At 35.4% G+C, this 10,648-nt stretch overlaps 1 protein-coding gene across 1 annotated transcript in view; it reads left to right on the forward strand.

Annotated features, from left to right (window-relative positions):
• The window catches only part of necab1 (N-terminal EF-hand calcium binding protein 1), a 47,114-nt gene extending 38,991 nt beyond the window's left edge, over positions 1-8,123 (forward strand). The window contains exons 8-12 of the mRNA XM_067411582.1: positions 867-920; positions 5,072-5,184; positions 7,670-7,747; positions 7,866-7,957; positions 8,039-8,123. Of these exons, the coding sequence (XP_067267683.1) occupies positions 867-920; positions 5,072-5,184; positions 7,670-7,747; positions 7,866-7,957; positions 8,039-8,067 (366 nt within the window). The 3' untranslated portion in view covers positions 8,068-8,123. The remainder of the gene's footprint in view (positions 1-866; positions 921-5,071; positions 5,185-7,669; positions 7,748-7,865; positions 7,958-8,038) is intronic.
• Positions 8,124-10,648: the final 2,525 nt, after the last annotated feature.

Below are 10,648 nucleotides of genomic sequence, written 5' to 3' on the forward strand. Positions count from 1 at the left end.
AGATGTAGGTGACTTTTTTCTTCAGTCGAACGCAAATTATGATTTTTAACTGCAACCGCTGCCGTCTGTCAGTCAAATAATAGCAGTAGATGGGAACTTCAACTATAACAGTAAATGAAACTTGCTTAGACAAATCAAAATTAAAACCTGCGGCTCGTGACGACACATTGATGTCCTAAGACACGAAACGATCGGTTTGTGCGAGAAACCGAACAGTATTTATATCATTTTTACCTCTAATACACCACTATGTCCAACTTCGTTCAGCTTCCTGTTAGTGAGGTCAAAAAACGCGTTGTGATGACGGAAGTGATGTCTCGCCCATATACTTCAATGAGCGCGAGACATCACTTCAGTTGTCAGAGCGCGATCAGACCTCACTAGCCGGAAGCTGAACGGAGTTGGACATAGTGGTGTATTAGAGGTAAAAAATGATATAAATACTGTTCGGTTTCTCGCACAAACCGATTGTTTCGTGTCTTAGGACATCAATGTGCCGTCACGAGCTGCAAGGTTTAATTTGGACTTGTCTATGGAAGTTTTTTCGACTCTTATTTTTCAAGTTCCCAATCACTGCTATTATTTGACTGACAGACGGCAGCGGTTGCAGTTAAAAATCATAATTTGCGTTCGACTGAAGAAAAAAAGTCATCTACATCTTGGATGCCCTGGGGGTAAGCAGATAAACATCAAATTTTCATTTTTGGGTGAACTATCCCTTTAATTGTCATGCATAAAAATATATATTTTTTCTTTTTTTTATGCAAAATATAATTTCTTTTGACTTAGGTTTGAAATGTCATCTTAACATGTTGTCATGAGATTCAAAGTGAGATGTGAAAAACTAGCTTGTGTTTCTTTCACAGGAACTGCGCTTGGAGCCTGTGGAAGAGGAGGTGTTGGAAAGCACCACCAAATCAGTAAGTAATTTACGGTCACCCTATCTATCACTGTATTTCCCCCGAAAATCATTCACACAGTGACCGACCACCTGTCGTCTAGGAAACAGTGGGGATCTGAAAACTAGTTCCAAGTTACTCCTTTTTTATTTCCTTTTTTTCCCCCGTCTATCACTCTTCCTCTCACATTTGGCTCTGCCATCTTTTTGCACAGTACTTTCAGAGAGCTTTTCTCTCAGGCTTACAAGATGTTGTTGACATTAAAATAGGTGGGTTGTGTGTCTGTGATTCTGTGCTTGTGAAAAGAGTGGCACCCGGACCCCTGTGGAGACTGGCTGTAAACACAGTAATGCGTGACTGCCGATAGAGGCACAATACAACATTATATTGGACATGCTGAAGCATAAAATTACACACAAATGAGTAGTTCCTTTTGCAAATAACACTCCCATCCTATTTCACATGTCTTTCAAGAGCAACTCGCAGACATCCTTCGAACAAGCAAATGGGTGATCTTTCTGGGATTGAAAGCAGTCGTTTTATAATAAGCGATATTTCAAGTCTGATTCATTGCATCTGTATGTATGCCCGTTCTCACGCATCCAAATGAGAAATAATTTATCTCTCTATGGTCTATGAAACTCTATTTCATGGTTGAAGTTAAATAGTCTCTCATCAATTTGTCATTTGTCAGTCATCTAAACAGACTGTGACATTCACTAGCACAAACCGTATGCATGGAATAACAATTTCAGCATTGCTAATGCATCTGTATCATTTCATCGCTTCATCGCTTCATGTTCATTTAGCATTCAAGTCTTACTTTTTTGTGTTCATGTGACTGATTATGTTCAAAGATCTCCTTGATTTGAGGATACGTATAAAGGTCACTCTTTGTACTTGACATTACATTCATTTGTAGCAGATAAATATGGGAATAGTTTGGGACACATTGCACGAAACAAAATGCAATTTCCCCTATTTGTGTGTATTTGTAGATAAAGATAGTTTATAAAAGATTGGAAATGGCAATAGCACAGAGCATGTGAAGAGGTCACCATTTGCCGCAGGGTGTGAACTCTCACTTACTGTTCCCTTCAGCCACCTGTCAACAACCTATTTTATAAAAACTAGCTATTATGATGCATGACTTCATGGCTTTACCTGATGCTCAAGACCTGAGGGGTCTCTCTTCAAGTCAAGTCAACTTTATTTATATAGCACTTTATACAATATAGATTGTTTTACAGTGAAAACAGGAAAATTTCCCCAAGAAAATTTCGGGTGTTGTTCAGCTAAAGTCAGTTCAGTGTTGATTGAGTTCCGCTGTTAAAGGATTAGTTCACTTTTAAACAAAATTTTCCTGATAATTTAATCACTCCCATGTCATCCAAGATGTCCATGTCCTTCTTTCTTCAGTCGAAAAGAAATGAAGGTTTTTGATGAAAACATACCAGGATTTTTCTCCATTTATTGGACTTCAATGGACACCAACCAGTTGAAGGTTAAAGGAACACTCCACTTTTTTTGAAAATAGGCTAATTTTCCAACTCCCCTAGAGTTAAACAGTTGAGTTTTACCATTTTCGAATCCATTCAGCCAATCTCTGGTTCTGGCGGTACCACTTTTAGCATAGCTTAGCATAGTTCATTGAATCTGATTAGACCGTTAGCATCGCGCTTAAAAATGACCAAAGAGTTTTGATATTTTTCCTACTTTTTATTTTCCGTCGGTCTTAGTACACGATTTAACTACAGAAGAGTCAAGTTGTAAATAGGAAAAATATCAAAACTCTTTGGTCATTTTTAAGCACGATGCTAACGGTCTAATCAGATTCAGTGAACTATGCTAAGCTATGCTAAAAGTGGTACCGCCAGAACCGGAGATCGGCTGAATGGATTTAAAAACGGTAAAACTCAACTGTTTAACTCTAGGGGAGTTGGAAAATGAGCCTATTTTCAAAAAAAGTGGAGTGTTCCTTTAAAATTACAGTTTCATTGCAGATTCAAAGCATTCTACACGATCCCAGATGAAAAATAAGGGTCTTATCTAGAGAAACCATCACTCATTTTCTGAATTTTTTTTAAAATTATATACGTTTTAACCATAAATGCTCATCTTGAACTAGCTCTCTTCTTCTTCTTCTCTATTTGAATTCCAGCAGTGTAGACACTGCTAAGCGTATTACTGCCCTCCACAGGTCAAAGTTTGAACTAAATTGTTATATACTATTAGACTAGCATATTGTATATGACAATTTAGTTCAAACTTTGACCTGTGGAGGGCAGTAATACACTTAGCAGCGTCTACATTGCTGGAATTCAAATAGAGAAGAAGAAGAGAGCTAGCATCTATGGTTAATATGTATAAAATTGTATTTTTTTTTTAGAAAATAAGTGATGGTTTCTCTAGATAAGACCATTATTTATAATGTCTGGGATCGTGTAGAACAATTTGAAGCTGCAATGAAACTAATTTTGACCTTCAACTGTTTGGTGCCCATTGAAGTCCACTATATTGGAAAAAAATCCTGGAATGTTTTCATCAAAAACCTTAATTTCTTTTCGACTGAAAAAAAGAAAGACATTTATTTAAAAGTGGACTAATCCTTTAAGATCATCAATTATTAAATTAGTTCACTTCATCTATTAAGCAGTTATGCAAAAAAAAAAAAAAAAAATGTCATCGTTCAGCTTAGTTTAGTTCTCATTCATAGTTCTCAAATTGTTGAATATTAAATGTCCCAAACATTATTGAATATTAAGTGTCCCCAACTAAGCAAGCCAGAGGTGACAGTTGCAAGGAACCACAAACTCCATCTGGTGTCAGAATGGAGAAAAAACCTTAGGAGAAAGCAGGCTCTGTCAGGGGGTCCAGTTCTCCTCTGGCCAGCAAATGAACACTGGTCTGAATCACAGCACAATATGGTAATTTTAAGTTTTAGTTTGGCCAGATCAACCTAACTTCTTCCCCCTTGTTTGATCTTCCTGGATTCAGTTTTTGGACCCCCTTAATTCTGAAATATAAGCCGCGTTTCCACTGCAGGAACTTTCCCCAGGAACTAGGAACTTTGGAGTGGTACTCGGTGTGTTTCGACCACAGAAACCAGGGTCTAAATGAGGTTCCGGGTAAAAATTTAAATAAAAGTCAATTGCGGTGCAGGCAGAAAGAGTTGTTTGCTATTTAAATCAACAATGGAGTTTAAAAAAATTGATGGACCGACGATGAGGTGCTTTATTAAACTTATATGTGGAGTACAAAATCCAGCAGGAACTGGAAAAGTTGCACACAGTCCTACGCCACCAGACATAATGTTCACTGTATTTTAAACTGCAATGAAAGTGCATGCTACATCTTATTTCGGAGGTCGCATCCTCCGGAGGTCGTACTTGAAGGCTGCATAAGTCATCAAGGATAAGAAATGTAACCGTTATAAAATTGACTGTTATTCCTTGTGAGGTGTAAAATACTAGAATTTATTTCTTATTTTGCAATCTAACGGTTACTTTTCGTATACAGCCTTTAAATGCAACCTCCGGAGGACGCAGCCTTCAAAATGAGACGCAGCTGCAGACAGCACAAGGTTTGGGGGGAAAAAGTTCCTGGAACAGATTGTTCCAGGTAATTTCGGTGGTAAAAAGTGGCTATTGTTGATCTGGGACTCAAAAAGCTATGTATATCACGATTTCCACAAAACAACAACAACAAAAAAACAACTGTTTTCAACATTAATAATAATAAATGTTTGAAAAACATGCGAAATAAATGTGAAAACATTATTTTAAACTGTAATAATATTTCATAATATTACTGTTTTTATTGCTTTTAATCAAGTAAATGCAGCTGAGCGTAAAAGACTTCTTTCAAAAACAATAAAAATCTCACCAACTAATAATTTATTTTTCTTCCAGTGCTTCTCAGCCCTCTTACCTTGTCTTTTTGGACTCATATATTATCTATACTGTATCTTTAAAAGGGAATATGTCATAAATAATAAGACATAATGTCAGAATAACTTCTTAAATCAGGTCTTCATGTACTGCAAGAGAAAACTGATCCAGGAACAGTTTTGCACTCTTTTATAAATAACCCATGGTCTGAATCTTATATGAGGCATCTTTTCTGACTGCTGTTCTCTGATGGGTTGCTCTCTTCTGTGACCTCCCTCCCAGCACATCCTGATCGTGCAGAGACAGCTGTCCGTGCTGGAGGAGGAAGTGGAGGAGTTTCGTCTGGCTCTCAGGCAGTACATTGACTGTGCCAGCACCCAGACTGGCTGCCTCCAGTGAGTTCACACTGCCACTGCATCTGGGTTAATGTCTGTTGCATATATACAGCTTTATTTGTGAGTCAGTCTAGGCTAGCTCTCCACATAAGCCAAATAAAACAATAAGTATTTATATCCATATGTTTAAAGTCGATGAATCAGATGTTTCAGTCTTTTCAGAGTTTTGGAGAACTGTGGACATTTTATTGATAATAATGGAATGTACATAGGCTTTGTTTTGGTGGACTAGATCTTCTACGCTGCTGCTGGCATGAGTGCACATAAATACAGGGAATAGGATACAAGCTACTGCAAGGACAGTAGGTAGAACCCCCAAGCAGATCTAGGCAGGTGGTGCTGGGGAAGGAGGAGGGCTAGGAAAATTCCTATGGTGCTCTGCACCTAGTTGAGCCAATTCTTGACATTATGTATACTGAACAAAAAGATCGGCTGGCCATGCAACCAGTCTACTGCTCGGAAAAGTTTCATGACTGAACTATTTATTTCCATTAAAATTTAATTAAACCTTGAAATATTTAAGCTACAACATCCAGTTGCTCAGATGGCATAGCCCGTGTTAACATCAGCGAGCTTACAGTCCGTGAATAAATTTCAGCATGCTGTGATCATGTGGCCGTGTGTTTATAAGCCCTCAGTCCAGGTTTGACTTTTAACTGAGACATAACAAAAATGTCAGTGATCACGTCAGGTAGCAGTAGATTTCTCTGGAACATTGTCCAATAAAGGTGAACCCCTTGTCTGGTTTAATCATGAGCTTTTTACTAATTGGCTAATTAACAGTGGGAATGGCTTAGATGAAGAGTTCTACTTTAGCTTATTAGATAATTGACTTGAGTTCAAATGACTCACTGACAACCTTTCACGCCAAGAACATTGAATGAAGGATTTGATGAGTTTCCAATATTCTCATTATTTTTAATGAAGGGAATGGTTCATCCAAAAATGATAATTCTGTCATGATAATAATTTTGTTCCAAACCTGTATGACCTTTTTCCTTTTGTGGAACACAAAATGAGTTGTTTTGTAGAATGTTCAAGCTGTTTTTTTTTTCTTTCTATTCAGTGAAAGTAAATGTGGGCTAGGGTTTTTAAAGTGTTAGTTCACCCCAAAATGAAAATTCTGTCATGACTCACCCTCATGTCGTTCCACACCCATAAGACCTTCGTTCATCTTCAGAACACAAATTAAGATATTTTTGATGAAATCCGAGAGGTATCTGACTCAATTTAATCACCACTTTCAAGGTCCAGAAAGGTACTAAAGACATCGTTAAATAAGTCCAAGTGACTACAGTGGTTCAACCTTAATTTTATGAAGCGACAGGAATACTTGTTGTTCGCTTCGCTTCAGAAGGCCTTTATTAACCCCCTGGAGCTTTGTGGATATCTTTTATGATGGATGGTTGCATTTTTTCGAGCTTCAAAATCTCATCCTCTATTCACTACCATTATAATACAGGAGAGAATTAGGGCCAAGCAATATAAAAAAAATAAAACCATCTTGAGATTTAAGTTGTTAAATTTCGAGAAAAAAATAGTTAAATTATGAGAAAAAACTCATTACATTTCGAGAAAAAAGTCAAAATAAACTGTTGAGAATAAAGTCAAGATAAAATGTTGAGAATAAAGTCATTACATTACAAGAAAAAAAGTTGTTAAATTATGAGAACAAATTCGACTTTTTTCTCATAATTTAACGGGTTTATTCTTTCGCGTAATTTAATGAGTTCTATTCTCGACATTTTATCTTGACCTTTCTCTCGAAATTTAACAAGTTTTTTTCTCATAATTTAACGAGTTTATAGTCAACATTTTATTTAGACTTTTTTCTCGAAGTTTTGTTTTTTCTCATAATTTAACGAGTTTATTCTCAACATTTTATTTCGACTTTTTTCTCGAAATTGAACGAGTTTTTTCTCATAATTTAACGAGTTTATTCTCAACATTTTATTTCGACTTTTTTCTCGAAATTTAACAACTTTAATCTCGAAATGGTTTTATTTTTTTATTATTGCTTGGCCCTAATCCTCTTCTGTATTATAAAGCTTGAAAGAGCCAGGACATTATTTAATATAACTCCAATTGTTTTCGTTTGAAAGAAGAAAGTCATATACAGGATGGCTTGAGGGTGAGTAAATCATGGGGTAATTTTCATTTTTGGTGAACTATCCCTTTTAGTGGGTCAAAAAAAAAAAAAAAACCCTCCAAAACTAATAAATTTTTCATTTAATCATTATGTGCTGCAAATCCTCTGAGCTTTCAAATCTCATACATACATTCAAGTATCCATTTCCACAAAAACAAAGAAAGTCATATAGAACATTTTAATTTTTAGGTAAACCATTCCTTCAATTTTTGAAACCCTTTAAACATTACACAGAATTAGAGCTTCATCCACATGTAAATGCTCACATAAGAGCCATTTCAAATTCAAAAGAACCAGTTTAATCGTAATCCTGCACTGGCTCTGCTCTCTCGGCAGCATTGCAGTTCAACGGCTTGCCAATGAATCCCGCTTCATACTGTACGAGTTCTGGGAGCAAAGCAACGTGTGGAAGAAGTAAGTCACTCCCTCATTTTCATTGATTCAAACCACTTCTTATTGCAATCAATAGTAAAAAAAAATATTCAAATTGTAATATAACTGCCTGAAAAGTGTGTTTGTTTTCTATTTATAGTCATCTGCAAACCAATTACAGCAAAACCTTCCAGAGAGGTAATGTGGATTTCTTAGAGACACCAGAGATTATGACGACTATGCTGGTTCCAGGTGAATTACATATAAATTATCTCTCATAAATTCTAATATAATTAATATAATATAACATAATATAATGTGTTTTTTCTACAGCATCATGGTGGGTCCTCAACAACAACTAAGATTTGTCGACTCCCATTAGGTGACACCAGACATAATGAGGACCTCACAAGCCACAAAGACTGACATCTGGATCCCTGTCATCAGGAAGTGAGCACCTGAGTTCATATTTGCTGTATAGTCATAGTGACTAGCACTTGTTTTCCATGTCGTTACATTATTAGCTCTATATGAGTAGTGTACTGTAAACTGTAGACAATATCAAATAAAGCAATGAGATCTTTGTACTGATGATAGCACTCCAATCCCATCAGAGTTGCATAAGCTATGTGTCCATCTGCGACGTGACAGTACAGGGACGTGTGCTGTCAGTCTGTCTCTTCACGTAGCAGTTCTTGTGATGTCATTGTTCCCGAACACATCAGAGTCCCTGACACGACCGTTCCTTATGTAGTTTGTCAGCTCTGAATAAAAATATGAAATCAATGTGACCAACCACAATTTTCGTCTTAAATTTTGCCAAGTGAAGGTAGTTTTAAGTGGTTAATAAAGTTTCTAAGCTGATGTACTGGCTTGTATTTTATTTAATCTTTATTGGCATTTTTCTACATGTAATCATATGGAGTTTCGAGATGGCGACAGCATATTAAAGCTCTTTTTGGTCCACTGAGAGAGAGCACTGATTGTGCTTGACTATTTCCCAGAGCCAGATGCAGATGACTCACTGAGTCCTTTTATGACTCATTACATCCACCTCTCAAAAATCAACACTGCCATCCAGTGGATGGAAAGGGTCAGGATTTTGTTCAAAGGAGTTCACATGGTCAAATTTGCTTATTTTAGTTGTGTAGAAATTGTGAATTCCTAAATTTTACATTTGACTGTTGTTATTGTTATTTTCAAAATTGTCAAACTTTATTATCTAGTTTAAATTTTATTTTGCATACCATACTAAAATTCATTTTCACACCATACTAAAATACTAAAATAACCATTAACTAAAATACTTGTACTTTTACTTATATATGACATATATATGACATTTTATTGACAAGAACTTATTACTTGCCAAGTATGTAACTTATCATTTTTGTTGAAGTTAGTTAAGTTAATATTAGTTTGTTGAAGTACTAAAATAACTAAAACTAAATAAACTAAAAGCTAAAACTTAATAAAAAATATATAGACATAAAAAAACAATAAAAATGACAAAAACAGTTACTAAAATTTTGACTAAAATTTAAACGAAAAAATTAAATCTAATACAATATATTAATAAAAACGATAACAGCATATTATAATAAAATAACACTGCCCTAAACCTAAAAGAAAAATAATAAATATTATAATTTAACTATTTAAGTATGTTCAGGTCCATTTAGGTCCATTAATATTAATTGCATTGACATTATTTGCATGCCAATTCTTATAATTGTAGTGTAGAAAAAAAAGGCTATTTAAACTAAGTATTCATATATTGTAAAAATATTTAATGTTCTGAATTAAATTTATTGTAATAAAACATTTAATTACTGTTTTACAGTAATAAAAATGAGTTGATTTTTGCATTACATTAATGAGAATATGGAAGGAATTGAGTTTAGTTGTCCTGAAAATAATGACACAATGCCAAAATCATCTTGAAACAAGCTCATTGTTCTTGTAAATGTCTTATTTTGGGGTGAAATGTGATTCACCAGAAGGGAGAGTCCAATCAGTGCATGTTTGGATAACAAGACGACCTGCGGCTGCTATAGGAGACAATGTTCACTCTAATGACAGCCTGACCTTTGAGAGACAGTGTGCTGTTGGGTTCTTACTGAATTATGTCATGTGCCTGTGTTATACAGACACACAGTACACACCCGGATCTTTAATTAACAAGCCTGTGTGACAGTGGAGACAAGAATTCTCTTATCAAAAATATTAATGATGCCAATTAGTACAAAGCAAAGAGTGCCTTATTTGTCCAAATGACATGTTGTGCTGAATGAAAGGAAATCTAAGGAAGGTCATTACTGCCACATAAGAAAAAAATTATGCTTTTGTAAATCATAATCATGACATAAAAAGTTGAAATGATGGCATAAGAGTTGAAATTTTAATATATTAAGTCATAATTATGAGATGAAGGCCTGGTTTCACAGACAGGGCTTAGATTAAGCCAGGATTAGGTCTTAGTTCAATTAGGACATTTAAGTAGCTTTTATAAATGTGCCTTAGAAAAAAACATTACATGTGTGCATCTTAAGACAAAACAATGGCACTGACATATTTTAAGATATTACTTTCAGTTACTTTAAGTTTTAAGAAGTTACTTTCAGTTAAAACGCCTCATGCCTCATGCAACATGCATTTTAGTCTGGGACTAGCTTAAAGGTTTAAAGATTCGGAGCATAAATGAATCAGTGTATCGAATCATGATTCAGATCGCGTTTCAAACTGCCAACGGCTGAAATCATGTGACTTTGGCGCTCCGACCAGCAGATTCGACACACTGATTCACTATGCTCTGATGCTTCCTGAAGCATTGTTTTGAAATCGGCCATCACTAAATAACTCGTTATTTTGTTATTTTTGGCGCTCCAAAAAATATTCTCGTCGCTTTATAATATTAATATTGAACCACTGTACTAATATGAA

This window comes from Chanodichthys erythropterus, chromosome 15 (genome assembly GCF_024489055.1).
Source record: "Chanodichthys erythropterus isolate Z2021 chromosome 15, ASM2448905v1, whole genome shotgun sequence".
Lineage (NCBI taxonomy): Eukaryota > Metazoa > Chordata > Actinopteri > Cypriniformes > Xenocyprididae > Chanodichthys > Chanodichthys erythropterus.